The sequence below is a fragment of the Hyla sarda genome, chromosome 8, assembly GCF_029499605.1.
Source record: "Hyla sarda isolate aHylSar1 chromosome 8, aHylSar1.hap1, whole genome shotgun sequence".
NCBI classification, from domain to species: Eukaryota; Metazoa; Chordata; class Amphibia; order Anura; family Hylidae; genus Hyla; species Hyla sarda.
Window position 1 is genome coordinate 96528575 of NC_079196.1, and position 24284 is coordinate 96552858.

Below are 24284 nucleotides of genomic sequence, written 5' to 3' on the forward strand. Positions count from 1 at the left end.
TTGTGGTATCAATAAAAAGTACATATCACTGCGCAAAAAATAAGTCCTCATACCGCCACTTACACTGAAAAATGAAAAAGTTATAGGTCAGCAAAATAGACGGATTATAAACGTAGTAATTTGGTTAAAAATTCTGCGATTTTTTTAAAGCGGTACAATAATAGAAAAGTATGTAGTCATGGGTATCATTTTTAATCGTATTGACCCACAGAATAAAGAAAACATGTCATTTTTACCATAAAATGTACAGCGTGAAAATGAATCCTTCCAAAATTTGCAACATCACAATTTTCTTTTCAATTTCCCTACACAAATAGTATTTTTTGGGTTGCGCCATACATTTTATGGTAAAATCAATGTCATTACAAAGGAAAACAGGTTGCGCAAAAAACAAGCCCTCATACTCACCTGTGGATGAAAATATAAAACAGATTTATAAAAAAATATAAATAAGATTTTTAGAAGGCGAAGAGGAAAAAAATTAAACGTTAAAATAAAATTTGCTGAGTCCTTATGTCATGTCTGTACTGGTCTGTGTTCACACACACAGCTATTGCAATGTGTGTGAACAGTTTTATCTTCCCTGGTGAGGGAAGAGTTAAAGCTTCCTGGTTGTTTTCAGCCCAGGCCTCTGTTAGCCAATAGATTATAAAATCCCATCCCTTCCCCAATATCGCGCCACACCCCTACCCCTTAATTCCCTGGTTGAACTTGATGGACATATGTCTTTTTTCGACCGTACTAACTATGTAACTATGTAACTATGCTAGGGTGTGTCTATTTATTGTCAGCCCAGGCTAGTCTCTGGTTGCTGGTGATTACAGATATCCTGACATTCTGCTAGCTTGCTACTGCCATGCTGCTATGGAGGCTGGGTGAAACTCTGTTTGTTTGTGCTTTTATCTACTATATATGTTTTAGCATGCACCTCTGTATTTTCAGATTTTAGTCATGTTTTGGCATGCTCTTAGTAGATTTTAAGCTGTGTTTCATTAGTCGGTTTTAGTATTTTATTATCCTTTCTGTTATGTGTCTGTTTACACTGTTTATTTTCTTGTATACGTTTATGTGAAGTTCTATGTTTTATATTTCTGTTTTCCTACTGGGCCAGCATCCTGACCACACTTTGGTGTGTGGGCCACTGGTCAGTAGTCTATTTGCATTTATTATTAACAGCTATTCCTATAGTGGAGTGGAGTGTCCAGTTTGTGTGTGCATGCTTAGGTTTGTTTGCTGTTAGCTGTGTGCCTCCAGCCTTTCCCGACCTCTTGTCAGTTTTGTAGTTTGTTGTTTTGACTTTTTGACTGTCCCTCACTTATTTAGCAAGGGACTGTCACCATGGTTATGGACCTATCGATTAGGGCAGGTACGTAAGTAGGTAGGGATAGGGGAGCGGGCGAGATTAGTGTCCACTCCTTCCCTGCCCATACGTGACACCTTAAGGCCAAAATGGGCTGAGTCCTTAAGGGGTTAACTTTCGTTCTCTTGAAGTTCCGGAACTGACAGTGCTGCTCGCCAATCACTGGCAAAGGTGGGGCATTGGGGCAGCCAGTGATTGATTAAATGGCGCAGTGGCGTCTACAGCTTTGGCTGGCTTAAGGAAGCAGACTGTTAGAGGTGACCGGCCAGAGACAGGAAGCCCTGATACTCAAGCTACAAGGAAGCAAAGGAAGTTAAATTAAAGTGTTTGTAATTTTATTAGGCAGGTTAGGGACAATCGAAAAATAATACCTTTTACTGGACATCCCCTTTCATGGGTACCAGGGTAGTGACTGACACAAGGAGGAAGAATATAGAATGGGGAAGGGAATATCTTGAGGAGGTGGAATGGTAGCAGTTGCTCCTGGGCCCAGGTGCCTGAAGACCCCTCTGCCACATAAGAACAAATTTTGCATTGGGGCCCAGAAGTCTTAAAGTGGTACTCTGCCCCGAGACATCTTATCCCCTATCCAAAGGATCGGGGATAAGATGTCTGATCGCGGGGGTCCCGCCGCTGGGGACCACCGCAATCTCTCCGGCAGCACCCACTTGTCATCAGCTGCAGGGAGCGAAGAACGCTCCATGTCTGATGAATCATGATACAAGGACTGGAGTATCTTGACGTCACGGCTCCGTCCCCTTGTGATTTCACACCCCGCCCCCTCAATGCAAGCCTGTGGGAGGGAGCCTGATGGCTGCCACGCCCCCTCCCATAGACTTGCATTGAGGGGGCGAGGCTGTGATGTCATGATACTTCGGCCCCTCTATCACGAGTCATCAGACATGGAGCGATCTTTGCTCCGTTAAACTGATGACAAGTGGGTGCTGCTGGAGAGATTGCAGGGGTCCCAAGCGGCATCTTATGTCCTATTCTTTGGATAGGGGATAAGATGTCTAGGGGCAGAGTACCCCTTTAAGTAATGCATGTGAGCATGGTAAATGTCAGATGATATGAGTTTTTCATGACAATAGTTGCTGCACAAAACAAAATGAAACTCCATGGATAATGTTATTGATTTCCTTCTCTAATGTTACCTATCAAGTAGACTACATTATCTCCAAGGACATACAGAAAGAACGATTATTGATCTCTCTTTTCAGTATCCAACCATAAAGTGTTCCTGTTATTTCAGAAAACCTTTTCACTTCAGATAACAAAAATGAAAAATAATGAGATATAAAATGTTCTGTTACGATTAACACAACAGGAAGATCTGGAGAAATGGGTTAGATATGACTAAACAGCAGGGTGCGGAACAATAATGAAGTATTTGGCAGATTCACTAATGTATGGAAGCTGCCTGTAGACATTTGATAGCTGTGGTTTGGCCGACAGCGATCAACTTCCACTCCCATTACAGTATTGACTTAGTAAAATGTATTTTTAATGGTGCAGAGAGATAAGTGGCTGTCAGATACCTCTAATGCTGCATATCATTGAGTAAAACAAAGCACTGGGCAGATGAATACCCAGCATTTGGAATTGTTGATTCCCCTTATTGCTCATCAGATATTGAGCTTTAAAGAAATTGGTGGTTTTGGCCAAAAATGTAACATACTGAATATTACTAGTTAAAATGTTTATGTTAACCAGAGGGTGTCATTTGCTGGGAGTCATACTGTATTAAATAGAGGAAAGAAAAAAGATGGAGGCGCTCCTTGTGGAGTAAAATCACTACAATGTAGGGGGAGGGTAGGGGGAAAAATCACCGCTCACCCGACATAGTTGTGTAGCCCATACACAACAATGGTGATCGCATAGAAATTGATCCGGGTCTGCAACCTTCCTAATATGAGACAATGGTGAACAGGGCGGGCTTCTAGTTCAGGAATTAATTGGCGCTGACCGGGAGAAGGACATCAGACAGGTAGGATACCTTGACAGAGGATTTTATTGTGGATAATGCTTTAGCATTATCTACAATAAAATCCTCAGTCAAGGTATCCTACCTGTCTGATGTCCTTCTCCCGGTCAGCGCCGATTAATTCCTGAACTAGTAGCCCACCCTGTTCACTAAAGAGAAAAAATAGGAACATGAATTAAATATCTAAAAGCATTACATACCGTATGAGGAGGCAAGTTACACTTAGCTGCTACTTCATCCATCCACACTTCTGTGATCAGTGAACTCTGAGGAAACCCAAAACCCCGAAATGATATGTTGGAGGGAAGATTTGTTTTGCAAACTCTTCCCCGACATCTTAGATTAGGGATGTGGTAAGCGGCATCTGTTTGCAGCACTGAAATCTCCATAATCTATCACAAGGAATAGGTTTTATTATTAAAACAACAACGTTATGGACAGATTATACTAATACATTTGTTATAACAAAGTCAAAGTTGTTGACTTTGTTATAAAAGGCAAAGTTAAAAACCTCAAGCTGAGAATGCTTTTTCTATAAATATGAAATATGCTCAGCTAAAAAAAAGAGCAAAATTGCCACAAGTACATCGTCTCTCAGCCTGACAGGAACAGTCTGTGTTCCCTTCTGCAAGGATAGATGGAAATGGACACTATCAGACAACAGCATTTCATAATACTACCATAATGTGTGCGGGATGGAGCTTCATCTCAATGTCATTAAGTGTTAGTCATCTCTCTTCCGACATTTGTCATACAAAACATAAAGTTTAGTTTATGTCTAGTCAGATACTATGTAGTTTGAACAGATTTATTATGTCATTTTTAAAGCATTTACAGATGCTTTATGTGAATAATTTTGTGCCTGATCATGAAGGCGCCCAAGTGCATATAAATATCCCCTGCTCCTGCATAGGTGCAGTGAAAGGAGTGACCTGTCAAGCAACTATAATGGAGGGAATATCCTGTCAAGCTAGTTGGCCTCCAGAGTCACTTTTTGCTCTGGCCACTCAGGTTGGGAGTCTACCCTGAAACTTTCGTATAGGGATCTGCTACTTATCCCCAGGTTGCATCTTCAGAGTAGCTGCTGTCTGGGGGGGGGGGGGGGGTGTCTGACAGGTAGGGGGAACACAAGTTAGCCAAAAGTTAGATAGGGTAACTCAATAAATAAAATGGCCAATCCAAAATCCAGCATCCAAACCAGGGAAAGGCAGGTCAAAGAGCACAATTTACAGAGACAGGCAATCCAAGGTCAATATCAGTAAGGCAAGATAGGGTTAATTCAGAGAATAGTAAGACAAAAGCCAGATCATAATTCAGATTTAGCAATTCCCAAGTACACCAGGTAGTACACAGCACTAAATAACAGGCGAGGAGGCAGCACTAACTGGTATGGACATGGAAAATGAAGCCTTTATGTTCTTTTGTGAGCATAATTTCCCATTAAGTAGACTTTTCCTGGCTTAGTGGCAGTCTCCAGCATTTAAAGGGCTAATTTGAAACAAAGAAGTTGCTTCTATAGTTAGCATGGCCCAAAGACAGTTTTTAAGTATTTCTTTCATGATCAGTGGCAGGTAATGGGAGGGAAGTAGGAGAATAGGCAACTAGGTTGGATATAGTGTATTTTAAAGTCAGGTCTTAGCTGGAGAGCTCTCTTCCATCTCTTCCATGCTGGGAGTTGTAGTATCTGCATTAATAGACAGATCGCAGCGAGTGTAATTTCTGACACCTGTTGCGATCTGTCTATTAATGCAAGTACTACAGCTCCCAGCATGGAGCAGAGTATACTCCATGTTGGGAGTATTAGTACTTGTAGTTAAGGAAAGATCACTGCGGGTATCACTCCTGACACCCACTGTGATCCTTCTGTATAAAGTATAGATGCAACGGCCGCTCTCCTATGGTCCCCTGCACTGACGTATATATACACATGTTCCTATTTACCACAGAGTTGTGATTGGCTGGAACCAACTGGCCAATCACAGCTCTCTGTGGGAAATATGAATATGTGTGTATATATACGACAGTGCAGGGGACCATAGAAGAGCGTCCGCCGCATCTATACATTATACAAGAGGATCGCAACGAACCCTGGCGATCTGTCAATAAGTACAGGTAACTACTACTCCCATCATGGAACAGTGTGTTCCATGCTGGGAGTAGTAGTACGACCTAAAAAAAAATACAAAAAAAGTGAAAAACACACACACACACAATACATTTTTATTATTGTCGGCTACATTTTTAGTGCTTTACCCGCCCACATAAATTGATCCCTGTTTATAAATTAATAAACATTTCGTAATAAAAAAAGATAGATTTCGTTAGATACAATTTTTTCCATCACTACTGTATCTTTTTTATAATTTTTTTTTATGGTACCCTACGAAATTTTAATAAAAAGGTATCTCCATAATTTTTTTGGATCGCTTAAGTCCAAAAAAGAATAAAAACCGCCTGCAAAAAACGCAAAATTTTATACCAATATGCCGTTTTTCTTGGCGTTTTTGCTCTCCCATAGACTTCTATGGGATGAAAATGCCACGATTTCAGGGCAAAAAATGCCAAACTAGGTTTTGTCGGGCGATTTGAAAATCCAGCCTTTGAGCCCGAAATTGCTGAAAAACGCCAAAAGGATAAAAAATAAATGCCAAACTGAAAAACGCCAAGTGAAGTTTACTATTGACTTGCAGCTAGAATCTGGCTGCAGCGTTTTTTCACTGAAAAAACGTCGTGCGGGAAAATTGGCATTTTTAATGGCGTTTTTGCAAAAAAAAACTCAGTGGAGTTCCAGCCTAAAGGTGAAAAAGGGCTGCGTCCTTAACCCCTTAAGGACCGGAGGTTTTTCCGTTTTTGCATTTTCGTTTTTTGCTCCTTGCCTTTAAAAAATCATAACTCTTTCAAATTTACACCTAAAAATCCATATGATGGCTTATTTTTTGCGCCACCAATTCTACTTTGTAATGACGTCAGTCATTTTGCCCAAAAATCTATGGTGAAGCGGGAAAAAAAATCATTGTGCGACAAAATTTAAAAAAAAACGCTGTTTTGTAACTTTTGGGGGCTTCCGTTTCTACGTAGTACATTTTTCGGTAAAAATGACACCTGATATGTATTCTGTAGGTCCATACGATTAAAATGATACCCTACTTATATAGGTTTGATTTTGTCGGACTTCTGGAAAAAATCATAACTACATGCAGGAAAATTAATACGTTTAAAATTGTCATCTTCTGACCCCTATAACTTTTTTATTTTTCCGTGTATGGGGCGGTATGAGGGCTCATTTTTTGCGCTGTGATCTGAAGTTTTTAACGGTACCATTTTTGCATTGATAGGACTTATTGATCGCTTTTTATTCATTTTTTCATGATATAAAAAGTGACCAAAAATGCACTATTTTGGACTTTGGAATTTTTTTGCGCGCACGCCATTGACCGTGCGGTTTAATTAACGATATATTTTTATAATTCGGACATTTCCGCACGCGGCGATACCATTTATGTTTATTTTTATTTTTATTTACACTGTGTTTTTTCTTTTATGGGAAAAGGGGGGTGATTCAAACTTTTAATAGGGAAGGGGTTAAATGATGTTTATTCACTTTTTTTTTGCACTTTTTTTTTGCAGTGTTATAGGTCCCATAGGGACCTATAACACTGCACACACTGATCTTTTACATTGATCACTGGTTTCTCATAAGAAACCAGTGATCGATGATTCTGCCGCATGACTGCTCATGCCTGGATCTCAGGCACTGAGCAGTCATTCGGCGATCGGACAGCGAGGAGGCAGGTAGGGGCCCTCCCGCTGTCCTGTCAGCTGTTCGGGATGCCGCGATTTCACCGCGGCTATCCCGAACAGCCCACTGAGCTAGCCGGCATGCTTTTGGTTTCACTTTAGACGCGGCGTTCAACTTTGAACGCCGCGTCTAAAGGGTTAATAGCGCGCGGCACAGCGATCAATGCCGCGCGCTATTAGCCACGGGTCCCGGCCGTTGTTAGAGGCCGGGCCCGAACCGCTATGACGCGGGGCCACGCCGTGGCCCCGCGTTATAGATCGGGAGTGGACACATGACGTTCCAGTACGTCATGTGTCCTTAAGGGGTTAAAGGGGTACTCCGGTGAAAACGTTTTTTCTTTTAAATCAACTGGTGGCAGAAAGTTAAACATATTTGTAAATTACTTCTATTAAAAAAATCTTAATCCTTCCTGTACTTATTAGCTGCTGAATACTACAGAGGAAATTCTTTTCTTTTTGGAATGCTCTCTGATGACATCACGAGCACAGTGCTCTCTGCTGACGTTATTATAATAATAATAATAATAATAATAAGTCCCCTCAATACTCTTCCTTCTCCTTTTTTATTTATTGTCCTTATTTTTTACTGTTATTTTCCTGTTGATATGATTTTTATATAACTGGTTCCCTTTGTTATGGAAATTAAAAAAATTGTGAAAATAAACAATTATTTAAAAAATAATAATAAGTCCTTATTTATTATTTGTTGTCCTTAGTGGGATTTGAACCCAAGTCCCTATCAGTGCAAGGCAGCAGTGCTAACCACTAAGCCACCATGCTGCCCTTAGCATACATCTGCTATGCATGGTTGCAAAAATGGACAGAGATGTCAGCAGAGAGCACTGTGCTCGTGATGTCATCAGTGTTCCAAAAAGAAAGGAATTTCCTGTGTAGTATTCAGCAGCTAATAAGTACTGGAAGGATTAAGATTTTTTTTATAGAAGTAATTTACAAATATGTTTAACTTTTTGCCACCAGTTGATTTGAAAGAAAAAAGGTTTTCACCGGAGTACCCCTTTTTTTCTAAATCAACTGGTACCAGAAAGTTAAACAGATTTGTAAATTACTTCTATAAAAAATCTTAATCCTTCCAGTACTTATTAGCTGCTGAATACTACAGAGGAAATTCTTTTCTTTTTGAAACACAGAGCTCTCTGTTGACATCACGAGCACATTGCTCTCTGCTGACACCTCTGTCCATTTTAAGAACTGTCCAGAGTAAAACATATGCTGCTCTGGACAGTTCCTAAAATGGACAGATGTCAGCAGAGAGTACTCTGTTCGAAAAAGAAAATAATTTCCTCTGTAGTATTCAGCAGCTAATAAGTACTGGAAGGATTAGGATATTTTAATAGAAGTAATTTACAAATCTGTTTAAATTTCTGGCACCAGTTGATTTAAAAAAAAAAAAAAAAAAAAGGTTTTCCACCGGAGTACCCCTTTAAACATTAATGGCTGTGTGTTAACTTATTTTGAGTAGGCCACAACATATACAGGCTGTGCACTCACTACTTGTAGTGAATGTAGCAGAGTGGTATTTCTTCTGCGCTGTTACATGAAAATATAAAATAAAATATTTACAAACGTGTGAGGGGTGTTCTCACTGTAGTTAGATACTGTATATACTATATACATGCTAGTCTGCTAAACGGAGGCCATGTACCATTGAATTGATATTTGTATGTATGCTTTTACTTTTTCTATAAATAAATGTTGTCATTAAACATTATTAATTGTGCTGATTTTAAAGTGATTAATATAGGGTGGGGTCAACTCCTAATGCATGATAGTCACTGCCAAAATATCTGGTACAATAAGTTTTACAGTTGTACAGAGGTTTTCAGTGTTTCAGGGTGTTCTGCAAATGCATTGGGTCCTATTAATTTGGCCTGTGCCTCCTGTTCCTCATGTTTGGCAGCCATCTTGGGACTCTAGCAATGGAACACATGGTTGGAGGCCATCTTTGCGCCTGTTATTGTGCACTTTCATCCACAAAACTCCATCAATTGAGTCAGCAAAATGACCACAACAAATGGCGTAGTCGGCAAGATTACACTACAACTCTAACTTAATAGCTGGTAAATCATTTTTTTTTTTTTTTTTTAACAAACTTCTGTACTCATGCCAACTGGCCCTTTAACCAGTAACACCAGCACAGCAGTTAATGGAAAAAGCTATAGAAACACAGGCAGGGGACATTATTACAATAGGTTTGTTAAACCAAATGTTTTAGACTGGAATAGACAGGCTAAAGGGTAGCCGGAAACATGCTTATGCGTACATCTGGTGATGGTTCCGGCAGCAGGATATCTGTTTAAAATTTGCACCAAGACTATCACGATTTGGAGACATCTTTGTCTGAAATTCCATGCAAGTTTATGGGACTTCCAGCAAATCTGTCTCCAGATTGGGATAGTCTTTGCAGGGCTGTAGCTCCCATAAGACGATTGAGGCAGTTGCCTCAGGTGCGCTGCTGCAAGGGGGCGCATTGGCCAGAGATGTCTGGCACACATTACACTGGGCAGTGATTCTAAATCAGGTTGCCCCGGCAGGCGTGCCGGGTCACTCCGGTGGTTAAAAATGACACACCATTTTCTACCGCACCAGGGGACACCAACCCTAGCATTGCCATGTACACCCCTCTGTTACCCCTGTACACCCCTCTGTCACCCATGTACATGCCTGTGTCACTCCTGTACACCTATACACTTCTGTAGACCTCTACAATCTTCTGTTCTCGCCTCGGGCACAAAAGGAGCTAGCTACAGCTCTGGTCTTAGGGCAAGTCTTGAACTCTGAAGTTGCTGCAAATTTACTGCTGGGACCACCATTGGATGTGTGCTTTAGGTTGTTGGACACAATAATGGACACAATGAAAATGCCACCATAAAGAATAATAAATTGCTCAGACTCCAGAGCTTTACAATCATGTGAGAACATTAAAATGATTATTATAAGACTTACAAACACAGATTCTATCACAGAATGTCCCCCATTGCTGTATAAATTGATATCCGCAGCTACAATTCTACCATCCTTCATGTAACCTACCTAGAAATACACAAAGCATATACTTAAGTTAGTCATGTCTATATTTTAGTGAATTACCAGGAATGGACCACTCTTATACAATGATACTCATTATGCCCTGTCTTAAGTTACTTTTACAATTTTTACTTCAATGGAGGAAGAAGATTGAAGGAAACATTAACAATTCACATACTTTTTAGTTGCACCGTTACAAAAAATGCATCTTGATGTTAGAATGTACCAGTTATACAGATATTACAGTTAACCACTGAATAACAGTGGGAAATGTAAGAAACTGTCCAAAAAAGTATATTGTATCATTATTAAGTACTGGAGTTCTACATTTCTTTAGGATGTTATACAAGAATGCTGTTCCCTAGTCATCTCTGGGGAGCCGGATACATGTATTTTCCACAGAACTCAATTCTATATACTGTTATTACACTGTTATTACTGTTTTATACAATTTTTGTTTTTACTTCTTTAGAACTTACTTTGTATTTTCCAAGATAGGGGTGTCTGCCACCCTTTATTAGCATGTCTTCATCTCGCTCTAAAACACAGCGAATTGGATGTTTTGTTCTAAATAATGACAATAAAAAATGGATTTACAAACACCATATAATGTGTTCTGTTTGTTAATATACATTATCTCATTGAGTCCACCCCTTACATTTTTGTAAATATTTTATTCCTTCTTTTTATGTGACAACACTGAAGAAACGACAGTCTAATACAATGTAAAGTAGTGAATACACAGCCTGTGTAACAGTGTTTAATGTTGTGTCCCCCTCAAAATTACTCAACATACAGCTATTAAAGGGGTATTCCATGAAAAAAAACTGTCTCCAGAAAGTTAAACAGATTTGCATATTACTTCTATTAAAAAATCTTAATCCTATTAGTACTTATCAGCTGCTGAAGTTGAGTTGTTCTTTTCTGTCTGACAACAGTGCTCTCTGCTAACACCTCTGTCTATCTCAGGAACTGTCCAGAGCAGTAGAGGTTTGCTATGGGGATTTGCTGCTACTCTGGACAGTTCCTGAGACAGACAGAGGTGTCAGCAGAGAGCACTGTTGTCAGACAGAAAAGAACAACTCAACTTCAGCAGCTGATAAGTACTGGTAGGATAAAGATTTTTTTAATAGAAGTAATTTACAAATCTGGTTATTTTTCTGGAGCCAGTTGATATATTAAAAAAAAAAAGTTTTTTCATGGAATATCCCTTTAATGTCTAAACCTTGGCAAAAAAGTGAGTACATTCCTTAGTGGAAATGTTCAAATTGGGCCCAAACTGCCAAAATTTTGTGTGGCCACCATTTTTTCCAGCACTGCCTTAAGCCCCCTGGCATGGAGTTCACCAGAGCGTCACAGGTTGTCACTGGAGTCCTCTTCTACTCCTCCATGATGACACAGAGCTGTGGATGGTAGAGACCTTGCACTCCTCACTTTCCATTTGAGGATGCCCCCTCAGATGCTCAAAAGGGTTTAGGTCTGGAGACATGCTTGACCAGTCCATCACCTTCACTCTTAGATTCTTTAGCAAGGCAGTGGTGGTCTTGGAGTGTTTGGGGTCATTCTAATGTTGGAATACTACCCGATGGCCCAGTCTTGTATCATGCTCTGCTTCAGTTTGTCACAGTACATGTTGGCATTCATGGTTCCCTCAATGAACTCCCTAGTGCCAGCAGCCCCAGACGATGACACTGCCACCACCATGCCTGATGGTAGGCAAGACACACTTGTCTTTGTACTCCTCACCTGGTTGCCACGACACACGCTTGACACCATCTAAACCAAATAAGTTTCATCGGACCAAAGGACATGGTTCCAGTACTCCATCTCCTTAAACTGCTTGTCTTCACTAAACTGCGGACTTTTTGTGCTTCATATTTAGAAGAGTATTTTTTCTAGGATGACAGTCATGCAGACCAATTCATTGCAGTGTGCAGCATATGGTCTTTGCACTGACAGGCTGACCCCCCACCCCTTCAACCTCTGAAGCAACGCTAGCAGCACTCATACGTCTGTTTTCAAAAGACAACCTCTGGATATGGCGCTGACCGCATGCACTTAACTTCTTTGGTTGACCATGGCTAGGCCTGTTCTTAGTGGAACCTGTCCTGGGAAACCAATGTATGGTCTTGCCCACTGCACTGTGGCTCAGTTTCAGTTTCTTGACAATCTCTTTATGTAGAGCAACAATTAGTTGTTTCAGATCCTCAGAAAGGTCTTTGCCATAAGGCGCCAAGTTGAATTTCAAGTAACCAGTATTAGAGAGTGTGAGAGCGACAATACCAAATTTAAGACACCTGCTCTCTATTCAGACCTGAGATCTTGTAACACTAACGAGTCACATGATTCGTTAGGGGAGGGAAAATGGCTAATTGGACCCAATTTGTACATTTTCACTTAAGTGTGGGCTTCTTTTTGTTGTCATGGATTAGACTAACCCAATATTTTAGCACAATACCCTTTTAAAATGTAGCTTTTATTAATATCATATTAAAATATACCAACACACCAATGTGCAATAGACAAGGGCTAGTATGCCACAAAAAGAAATGTATGGTGTCTACATATAGCTGTAAGTATATGTAATTTTGTGTTTGGCACTATATATTTTAACCTAATGAGATGTTCTAATGCATGTAAATACCACCGTAGGACAAAGTCATATTACACAAGCTCAATGTTAATAAACAAAGATATATCACAAAAATAACCACACAGAAAATTCTCAGTAGTACACTGAGAATACATATACATATACACCATATTGGGCAAAAAAAAAACTAAAGATACACTCACGGTTATTGGAGAGATGACATGCACCAACAGGGCGTCAGAATCGGCAGTATAGCACAATGATAACTACTGGTGGAGGAACAATAGGAGTAAGATATCCCATACCACAGTCCCTACTCACTTATTCCTATATTCACCCTGCCTGACAGTGGAGGATGAGCCCCCACTTCAATTGCCAGCTGTCCACTATATGGCCCTAGATCACCCTATTGAACATATGCCTTAATGATGATGCATCGCCATTTACAAATCTAATAGAAAAAGTGCAAACAATGTGCTCAAATTACATTCAAACGTGCAATAAAAACACAACTCCTCAACATGTTTCCCCCCCCCATTGAAGGTGATAATAGGGTTCCTCAGGAGGTAGTTAAAGATAGAATATTGTCTATTGCACATTGGTGAATGGGTATATTTTAATTTGATATTAATAAAAGCTACATTTTAAAAGAGTATTGTGGTAAAATATTTGGTTAGTTGTATTAACTCCGTACCCACACTGTTCAATATAATTTAGTTGGTAAATTTATTGATTTCGAATGTAATGGCTGGCTTTCTTACCGACCCTGTAGACACGAATAAGTGGCTTGCGATGCAAGGGATGTTTTTTTCTGAATCCCAACTAACTCTGACAGACTCCACCTCAAGTTTAAAATCCTTATTCTTGGGTCTCTATCGTGGTGGGAAATTCAATCCTTGGAGACGTATATAAAAAATAATATCGTCCCCAAAGGACTAAAAATTACTGTTGTGCCCGCCCAGAGATCCAGATCTGAACAACTGATGACAAGGTGAGAGAAGGAGTCTGTCAGTAGTTCTATTAGATTTATGACTATCCTCTTGGAAGAGGAGAAAACAGTCTTTGAACATTCCGCAACTAAACTCAAAGAAACCATTGAGCAGGCATTAAAGTTTAAATCTGACCCTGACTTCGCTAGTCAAACTTCAATAGAATGTTTCCAGACATCACTTAAAGACAGAAAACACAAACAGTACATAAAAGACGTGACAGATTTCATGAACGACAAGCCTTGTCTATTTTGGAATCAGACAAAAGTCTGATATTCAAAAATGCAGATAAAGGTGGTAATCTGGTCGTGATAAACCATTCCTGATATGTGCAAATGTATTTTGCCTTACTTGAGGATACATATGCCTATGGCCTCTTAAAGACTGACCTCACTGACCAATTTTTGAGCGAACTCGAGTCTCTTCTTATACCTGCTCTTAAGAACTCCATAATCTCCAAAGATTAATAAAATTTTCTATTATCTAAGCACCCCACAATTCCCACATTTTACTCCCTCCCCAAAATCCATGAGGGGCTGAGTCCCTTTAAAGGGCTAACTATAGTGTCAGGAGTGGGGCCCTCCCATCGTATATACATGACACCACTGATTTATTAAATAAACTAGAAGGTATTGTACTGGAGCCTGGCCCTTATAGTAGCATACCTCACAGTTTTGGTATACAAGGAGTAAGACACTTTCTTAGAGGGAGAGGTAATCAATGTAGGCCCCACAATGATTTCATCTTGGAGATGCTGAGATTCATTCCGACACACAACTGTTTTCTGTTTAACACCAAGTTCTTCCACCAGCTCAGGGGCACAGCCATGGGGAGCCCTTGCACCCCCACCTATGCCAACTTGCTCCTGGGCTAGTGGGAGGATATGATGGTGTTTCAGGATGAAGACTCTTGGTAGTGCCCCCAAATTATTTTCTGGGGGCGCTATATTGATGACATTCTGGTTCTCTGGTCAGGAAGTGAACAGTCATTTAGAGAATTTGTATCTGGTCTACATGGCAATCCGATTGGGCTAAGATTCACCTTTGAGATGAGAAAGCATGAACTTTCGTTCCTAGATGTTTCTATCTCAAAGAGACAACGGCTGGAATTTCAGAAGACAAGCCTCGGAACTAAGGGATTGGTTCATTGATAGGGGCTACATCATCAAGCCACTGAGTTTGGCTTACCAACATGCTATTTCCCAAGATAGAGTGTCTTTATTAACACCTAGATCCAGACCATTCGTCTAATAGGTACATTTGATGACCAAAACAATAAGCTTATGTCTATCTTGCATAAACATTGGGGGGATTTGCAAGCAGATCCAGATATCTCTGGTGTAATCACCAAACATGCCTCAGTGACATATAGGAGGGGTTCCATCTACCGCCTCCCCGCTCGAGTCCAAAAGGAATGACCGCATCAGTTTGGATCTGCTCGTCTACCGGGTGAGTGCTCCGTTCTTTCTGTTGTTATATATTCCATGGGACTGTATTTTCTATACGGGAGCACCACCTGTTATATCCATAGTTTTGATGTCTCCTCCCTTAAACCTCAGAGTGTCAGATCCATATAGCGTCATATCCATATATTTCATGCATATCTACAGTGCTGGCTTCTTTCCTTTACCTTGTTTGATCATCAGTCCATAGCATCAAAGCCTTCCTGTTGCAGGAACTGCTGACACACTCCTGCCACATGAGGTCTAGCATTGTCTTGCATTAGGAGGAACCCAGGGCCAACCGCACCAGCATATTGTCTCACAAGGGGTCTGAAGATCTCATCTGGGTACTTAATGGCAGTCAGGCAACCTCTGGCAAGCACATGGAGGGCTGTGCGGCCCCCCCCAAAGAAATGCCATCCCACACCATTACAGACCCACCGCCAAACCGTTCATGCTGGAGGATGTTGCAGGCAGCAGAACGCTTTCCACGGCGTCTCCAGACTCTGTCACATGTGCTCAGTGTGAATCTGCTTTCATATGTGAAGAGCACAGGGTGCCAGTGGCAAATTTGCCAATCTTGGTGTTCTCTGGCAAATGCCAAACCTCCTGCATGGTGTTAGGCTATAAGTACAACCCCCCACCTATGGACGTCGGGCCTTACCACCCTCATGGAGTCTGTTTCTGACTGTTTGAGTTGATACGTGCACATTTTTGGCCAGCTGGAGATCATTTTGCAGGGCTCTGGCAGTGCTCCTCCTGCTCTTCCTTGCACAAAGGCGGAGGTAGCAGTCCTGCTGCTGGGTTGATGCCCTCCTACAGCCTCCTTCACGTCTCCTGATGTTCTGGCCTGTCTCCTGATAGCACCTCCATGCGCTGGACACTACGCTGACAGACACAGCAAACCTTCTTGCTACAGCTCACATTGATGTGCCATCCTGGATGAGCTGCACTACCTTAGCCACTTGTGTGGGTTGTAGACTCCGTCTCATGCTACCACTCGAGTGAAAGCACCACCAGCATTCAAAAGTGACCAAAACATCAGCCAGGAAGCATAGGAACTGAGAAGTGGTCTGCGGTCACCACCTTCAGACCATTCCTTTATTGGGGGTGTCTTGCTAATAGCCTATTATCTCCACCTGTTGTCTGTTCCATTTGCACAACAGCATGTGAAATTGATTGTCAATCAGTGTTGCTTCTTGAGTGGACAGTGTGATTTCACAGAAGTGTGATTGACTCTGAGTTACATTGTGTTGTTTAAGTGTTCCCTTTATTATTTTGAGCAGTGTAGTATATATACTCTCTGTGCATGATCATATTATTATCGTAAAAGAACTATTGCTGCAATTTGCATTAGTCCTCTATATGTAGCTAGTGGCATACTAGTAGTGTGAGTCTGTGGATGAAGGGTTGGTTGGTCATGTGGACTCTTTGTTTATAAACAGAGCCCACGTGGGCATCTCCCGATACCAGCGCAGCTCTGATTCATACATGGCACATGACGTATGGGCTGGAAAAGGGGCAGTGTGCCATAACACTGTATCTGATTTGGTGCGCAGGTAAGTGCCTCTCATATGAGCCTCTGATTAACTACTGGGAGAGCGCATATGTCACTTCCAGTTTGTGCGTTCCACCTTGGAGCACAGTGGAGCACACACGTCATTTCCGGCGCGTCACAACAGATGCCGGAAGTGAACTCTGCGTCCCTACATGGAAACATGTGGGATCTAGGTCACCAATATGAAGCCTCCTTTACACCTGCTGGGGATGATATACAGGTATGTACCAATCAGGACCTTAATGTGGAACCCCACCCCTTTCTTTACCAGGACTATATAAAATGCATTGGGTGCGTTCAGAACTAGGGATGCACGGCATCTTTGTGCACCTCACCAGCAGGGAGGCATATCCTACATTAGACATGATGTGATCCATCTTCCCCTGCTTTATATATATTCTATCTTTAACTACCTCCTGAGGAACCCTCTTATCATATTCAATGGGGGGAAACGAGTTGAGGAGTTGTGTTTTTATTGCACATGCTTGTATATAATCTGAGCACATTGTTTGCACTTTTTCATTTTCTAATAGATTTATAAATGGTGATGCATCATCATTAGGGCCATATAGTGGACAGCCGGCGATCGAAGTGGGGGCTCATCCTCCACTGTCAGGCAGGGTGAATATAGGAATAAGTGAGTAGGGACTGTGGTATGTGATATCTTACTCCTATTGCTCCTCCACCAGTAGTTATCATTGTGCTATACTGCCGATTCTGACACCTTGTTGGTGCATGTCATCTCTCCAATAACCGTGAGTGTATCTTTAGTTTCCCTTTGCTCTATATGGTGTATATGTATATTTATTCTCTGTGTACTACTGAGAATTTTCTGTGTGGTTAATTTTGTGATATGTCTTTGTTCATTAACATTAACCTTGTGTAATGTGATTTTGTCCTAGTTTGGTATATACTCCATACATGGGAACATCTCATTAGGTTAAAATATATAGTGCCCCACACAAAATTACATATACTTACCCCTATATGCAGATATCATACATTTCTTTTTGTGGCATACTAGCCCTTGTCTATTGCACATTGGTGTATTGGTATATTTTAATATCATATTAAATCGTACTAACTCCGTACCAACACTGTTCAATATCATTTAGTTGGTAAATTTATTGATGTCAAGGATTAGACATTCAAGCCTTCTCTAGTGGCATGGAGGCTATCAGTGAACTGTCACTGTTTTAATCATCTGGGTGCAGAATCCTCTTTGTTACTACACCCAGCGCTAAAGCTGTCAATTAGGTGTATATGTTTCCCGGACTTTTACGACAACCCGGTGGTTTTACCTAATCAAATGTCTATATATAATGGAGTCAGTTCATGTTTTAAACTATGCATGTCTTGAAAAAGAGCTCAGTCCGAGCTCAAAACGTGTTGATTGTTGCTGCACACTGTTTGTATGGATGACAAAAAAATAAAGAATTTAACTTATTAAGCGCTAGGACTGTAAAATATTTTTTAGATCCCCATACCATTGCTGTCTGCCGAAATCCGAAAGAAATTAAGATTCCAGGGCTGCTGACCCGCTCATAAGTTACATGCTGTATTAGATGTTATGCTCTGAGCACAACCAACTTTGGTGAACATAACTGAACTTCACCCTGCACTAGAATTAAAGTATCCTTTGATAATGCACTAGGATCGCACCCCTACACTGTTTAATGTTTTTTAGTTGAATGTCTAATCCTTGACTTTACATTGTAGCAGAATGTCATTTCATCAGTGTTGTCACATGAAAATATATAATAAAATATTTACAAAAATGTGAGGGGTGGACTCACTTATTGGGACATACTGTACACAAAGCATGACTTGTCTTACCCGGCTTTATTTACAGCAAAAAGTTAACTGGTCTGACAGTAATGATTTCCCTCTAGGGCCTGGGTTCTCAACCTGGGGTACGCGTACCCCTAGGGGTATGCCAGGGGCTGTCAGGGGGTACACGAAAGCGCTGTCAAATACCGGCCATGCATTGGCCAGTATTTGTCAGCGCATAGCCGAGGCAGCTCACTGTACAGTAGCGCGGCCCGAGCTGCGGCCGCGGCTACTGTAAGTGAGCTGCGTGGTTGCTGGGGAGATGTGTGGCCTCCCCTGACATTGCACGGAGTTGCCGCACAGCGCAGAGGGACATCACACGTCAGTGCGGCCCCGCTGAACATCCCGTGAAGGAGCAGGCAACGGGACCGCAGGACGCCAGGTAAACAACTGTATGGGACGGAGTGGGGACTGTATGGCACGGAGGGGGACTGAATGGGATGGAGGGGGGACTGTATGGGACGGAGGGAGGACTGTATGGCACGGAGGGGGGACTGTATGAGAGGGATAATGGCGGAGGGGGGATGGGGAGTAATAAAGCACAAGGCATTAAAATTTAATGCCTTGTGCTTTATTACTCCCCCCCTCCACCATAATCCCTCTCCCCCTACATCTGAATCCCCTTGTGCTATTATTCCCCCTCCCTCCTATACCCTTTTGCCATATTGGATAATAATGGCACAAGAGGATTAATATGGAGGAGGAGGGGTTGATTATCCCTCCCTCCATCTTAATCCCCTTGTGCCAATATTCCCCCCTCCCTCTGATCCCCTTTTGCCATTTTTCCCCCCTCCAACTTAATCCCCTTGTGCTATTATTATCCGAAATGGCAAAAGGAGATCAGAGGGAGGGGGGAATTATCAACCCCCCCCCCCCTCCATATTAATCCCCTTGTGTCATTATTCCCCTCCTCCATATTAATCCCCTTGTGTCATTATTCCCCCTCCTCCATATTAATCCCCTTGTGTCATTATTCCCCCTCCTCCATATTAATCCCCTTGTGTCATTATTCCCCCTCCTCCATATTAATCCCCTTGTGTCATTATTCCCCCTCCTCCATATTAATCCCCTTGTGTCATTATTCCCCCTCCTCCATATTAATCCCCTTGTGTCATTATTCCCCCTCCTCCATATTAAACCCCTTGTGTCATTATTCCCCCTCCTCCATATTAATCTCCTTGTGTCATTATTCCCCCTCCTCCATATTAATCCCCTTTTGCCATTTTTCTCCCCTCCATCTTAATCCCCTTGTGCCATTATTATCAGAGAAGGGGGAATGGTGCAGGGGGATTAAGATGGAGGGGGGAATAATGGGACAAGGGGATAAAGATGGAGGTGGGAAAATGGCGCAAGAGGATCAGAGGGAGGGAGGAATAATGGCACAAGAGATTAAGATGGAGGTGGGGGGTTGGTTATCTCCCCCCCCCCTCCATTTTAATCCCCTTGTGCTATTATTCCCCCTCCATTTTAATCCCCTTTTGCCATTATTATCTCCCCCCCTCCATCTTAATCCCCTTGTGCTATTATTCCCCCTCCATTTTAATCCCCTTTTGCCATTATTCCCCCCTCCATCTTAATCCCCTTTTGCCATATTGGATAATAATGGCACAAGGGGATTAAAATGGAGGGGGAATAATGGCAAAAGGGGATCAGAGGGAGGTGGGAATAGTGGGACAGGGGGATTAAGACAGAGGGGGAATAATGGCAAAAGGGGATTCATATGGAGGGAGGATGCATTAGTATAAAGGTAAGAACACGCCTTTTGTCCGCGGGTACCCCTCGCGCGCAAGTTCCGCGTAAGGAGGTAACCTCGGACATACTTTCAGGCCTTGGGGGTACAGTCGCTGAAAAGGTTGAGAACCACTGCTCTAGGGTTCCCTCTCACATAACATTTTTTGCAATGCTATTTTTTCAACCCAAAAGCTTAAAGGGGTAGTCCAGTGGTGAAAAACGTATCCCTTATCCTTAAGGATAGGGGATAAGTTTGAGATTGCGGGGGGTCCGACCGCTGGGGCCCCTTGCGATATCTCTGTAAGGGATTGATATACAAGTGTACACTTTGCATAAACTGAAACCCTGACACACCTGCAGTGTGTGTCAGGGGAAAAAAATATAATGTATTGTGCTGTTGTTAAAAACACTATACAGTGCCCCTCCTAACATATTTCGTCACCTTAGTGACGTTTTCAGAGTTTATGGGGTAATGCTCCTATTATTAACAATACTATAAAAGTTACATTATACATTTATATACACCCCCACTTTGGGTCCATATTTTGAGCCGTAACAATTATACATAGCACAATGTAGTTCCATCTCTGAAGAGTTAAAAGTGACACTTACTTTTGAGCCGCCACAGCGGTAATTGCTGCGATATTGGCTGTCTTGACAATTTTGCCACCAAATGCCCCTCCAATTCTTTTCACGTGACAATTGATGCGGTTGCAGGGTATGCCAAGAGTTGATGCTACGAGACCCTTTTTTATAAGAAAAAAAAAAGGCAGGTATTAAAACCAGACAAAATATTGTATGACTATAAAAGTATAGTCATATAATTCTGAAAGTGTTAGCAATGTCTATTTTACAAATGGAAAAAGAGAAATACCTTTCCCAAGCAAATCATATATTATGGCATGTATATTTATTGTTTGTAGATTTATCAAATATAATAAAATGTCACTTTCCTAAATTTTGGGACAACGAATAGGACCTGTAGGACAATTTTTTATGCACCAATAATTTAGTCATGAATACTGAGCTGATCGCTGTATAAACACCCAGATTTACTGCTGCAAATGCTCCAGAATTTTGGCACAATATTGGCACTTTTTGAGCAAAGACTGTCTTACATGACTTCTTCCACATTTACTATAAGTTTTACAGATTTTTTTAAATATTTTTCCACCTGGTCCAACAAAAGGGCGTAGTGTCAATAAATGAGCATGGCTTGAGATTGACTGACAGCCTTCTCAGCCAATCATTGATAAAGGCAGGGCACTGTTGCAGCCAGGATTAATAGAGTGGGCAGTTCCTGCTAAGATGAGCTTGTCTTGGAATAAGGAATCATAATGACAAGTGGGGGGAACGAATGACATTATATCGAAAGCTACAGGGGAATAAGGTAGACATGTAGAATAAGGTAGATATGTCTTTTTATAATTATCCCATAACATTTTTTCTATGCCTGGATAACCCCTTTATGATGTTTATCACTAGTCACCAACATAACACAGATATGATATTCATGCAGTAATGTGAGTAATGGGTGTGACATCCTCTATTGACTTACCTGCATGTATGTTGGATCCTGTGTTGCTGCATAGATATCTATTTCCTGGCCTTCTTTGCTGGGGATGACACGGATGCTTTGGGTCTCCATGTAAAAATGTTCCTGTCCTCCAATGTGGAATTCTCCTATTTCATAAAGCATAACACCATGGATTACATAGATACGATTATGGTACTTTGTTCACAGTCCAATGTTTTACCATCTTAAGAACAGTCCCTACAATAAGTGTGATATATTTATACATGGCTTTAAATACTGTTTGTTCTGCCTTCATTATATTGTCTGTTACTGATGTATCTGTAGAAACTGTTGGTTCACAGAAGGGGTAAAAACATTTAAAACACAACGTTTAATTGTGCTATTTAAAACAACAGAATCCCCACTGACATACAAACAACGAAATAGGTCAAGGGGGCCCAGAGGCCACAACTAGCAATGATAGTCAGACAATTCAATGGCCTGAATAATGACACAGTGGGGTGACAGGGATAAGTATGGAGACCAGGTAGGATGGGGCTAAAGCTCTAATATACCCTGACAGGGGAGATGTCGTGCCCACTTACCCTGCTTGCTCAGGGAGCTGTCGGGGGCACTCGTCCTTGAAAGGATGACCCCTGCCCCAGTCTATCCCTTGGTCAGCCCCTATACTAGAACAGTTGCATGGCCCGCCCAACGCGTTTCCCCAAGTTAATGGGTTCATCAGGGGCTCCAGGGCAAACAAGAAATCAGGTCAGTAATGCGTTACCCAATGTAAACAATAATACATTAAGTGCAACGAGAAATGTAGAAATTGTTATTTGCACAAAATTTAGAAATGGAGTTCATTTAAAAGACCTGGCCAAGAGGTATAGCATACAAGTTTAACACCCTTTTTGTTGTTTGAAAAAAAAAAAAAAATAAGCTAATATATCGGACAGTTAGTTCTGTTTCTAAGGGTAAATAGGAACAGACACATTTACTGGTGTTGCATGAAACCTTTCTAAAAACAAACACCATATATATCCCTGATAAATTGGCTCTATATATTGCAAAGTTGTGAAACAGCTACTATCCCTGCCTCCCTCTATTAACATGCAAGTGTAGAACGGCCTAACAGGGCCTCTGACAACTTCATCATGAGCTAGAGAAGATCATTGTCATTGCATTTTCCCATTGTTCGTTGAATAGATACACTAAGGCATAATGAATAATACTGATTTTTTTTCTGTAAGGGCCACTGTTAAGGGGTAGGATGTATTTATTATTTAGCTAGTAAATAACCAGATCAAGTTAAAATAAAAAATTGGAAAGCATAAGGATGGCAAGGGCCAAACTGTGATAACTGAGCAGATGTTATTGATGCTTGTGGGGAGCTCATCCAGCCCATGTGGTCCAATCTCACAAAAAGCTACTGTAGCAGCAAAAATTGGTAATTTTTTTTTAATCGAACACATGTAGAAGAAGGAAAGTCGGCACTGCCGCACTCACGATTCTACCGGAGTAACTGGAACACTGCACCTACAAGTCCAGATGCCACAAGTCCGGTGCTCAGTCGCCATTAGCATAAGCATAGGAAACTTGAAAGAAGAGATCGCAGACGGCACTCACGGAATCAGCAAGAAGTTTTATTCGGGATCGCTGGTCCACGCAACAACAACGACAGGTAAGTCGACCGGTTTCGCGCTACACAGAGCGCTTACACGTGACCTAGTGAGGTCACGTGTAAGCGCTCTGTGTAGCGCGAAACCGGTCGACTTACCTGTCGTTGTTGTTGCGTGGACCAGCGATCCCGAATAAAACTTCTTGCTGATTCCGTGAGTGCCGTCTGCGATCTCTTCTTTCAAATTTTTTTTTAATGCTGGCTGTAATAGAGAGTGTGTATTTTAGTTTTATGTATGGGGCTGCACAGCCACAGACCAGTCATGTGGATCATGTGGACCTCTGGAAGCATGTGCCTTGCTTACATTCAGTAGGGATGTGATTAGGTTGCACTATGGGAAGAAGGCAAGCAACTGTAATGTTCTGGGCAATAATCTACCTGGAAACCTTGTGTCCTAGCATTCATATTATTGTTACATTGACATGTACCACCTACCTAAACATTGTTGCAGACCAACTACATGTCTTCATAGTGACAGTATTGCCTATTGGCAAAGAACTCTCTCAGACAGAAAATACATTTTGCTAAACTGCAAAAATGTTTCAGGAATGGGCCGAGAATAAGGACAAAAAGTCCAAGCTGATGACTTGGCCTCCAAAGTTGTCAGATCTGCTGCAAAGTTCTTGGTGGCAACAAGCACTAGACTAGAGTTTCAGCTGGTGTGGTGGCCTACAGGGTATTAGAAGGGCGGTTTTTAAAAGGGTACTCCGGTGGAATTTTTTTTTTTTTTTTTTATCAACTGGTGCCAGAAACTTAAA

At 41.5% G+C, this 24284-nt stretch overlaps 1 protein-coding gene across 9 annotated transcripts in view; it reads right to left on the minus strand.

The window, feature by feature from the left end:
• Positions 1-24284, minus strand: part of LOC130285070 (aldehyde oxidase-like) — a 147906-nt gene that overhangs the window by 30892 nt on the left and 92730 nt on the right. For all 9 annotated transcript variants that reach the window (XM_056536220.1, XM_056536217.1, XM_056536221.1 and 6 more), the window contains 5 exons: positions 21888-22012; positions 20942-21075; positions 10667-10754; positions 10107-10193; positions 3545-3736 (listed from right to left, as the gene is read on the minus strand). In XM_056536220.1, the coding sequence (XP_056392195.1) occupies positions 3545-3736; positions 10107-10193; positions 10667-10754; positions 20942-21075; positions 21888-22012 (626 nt within the window). The remainder of the gene's footprint in view (positions 1-3544; positions 3737-10106; positions 10194-10666; positions 10755-20941; positions 21076-21887; positions 22013-24284) is intronic.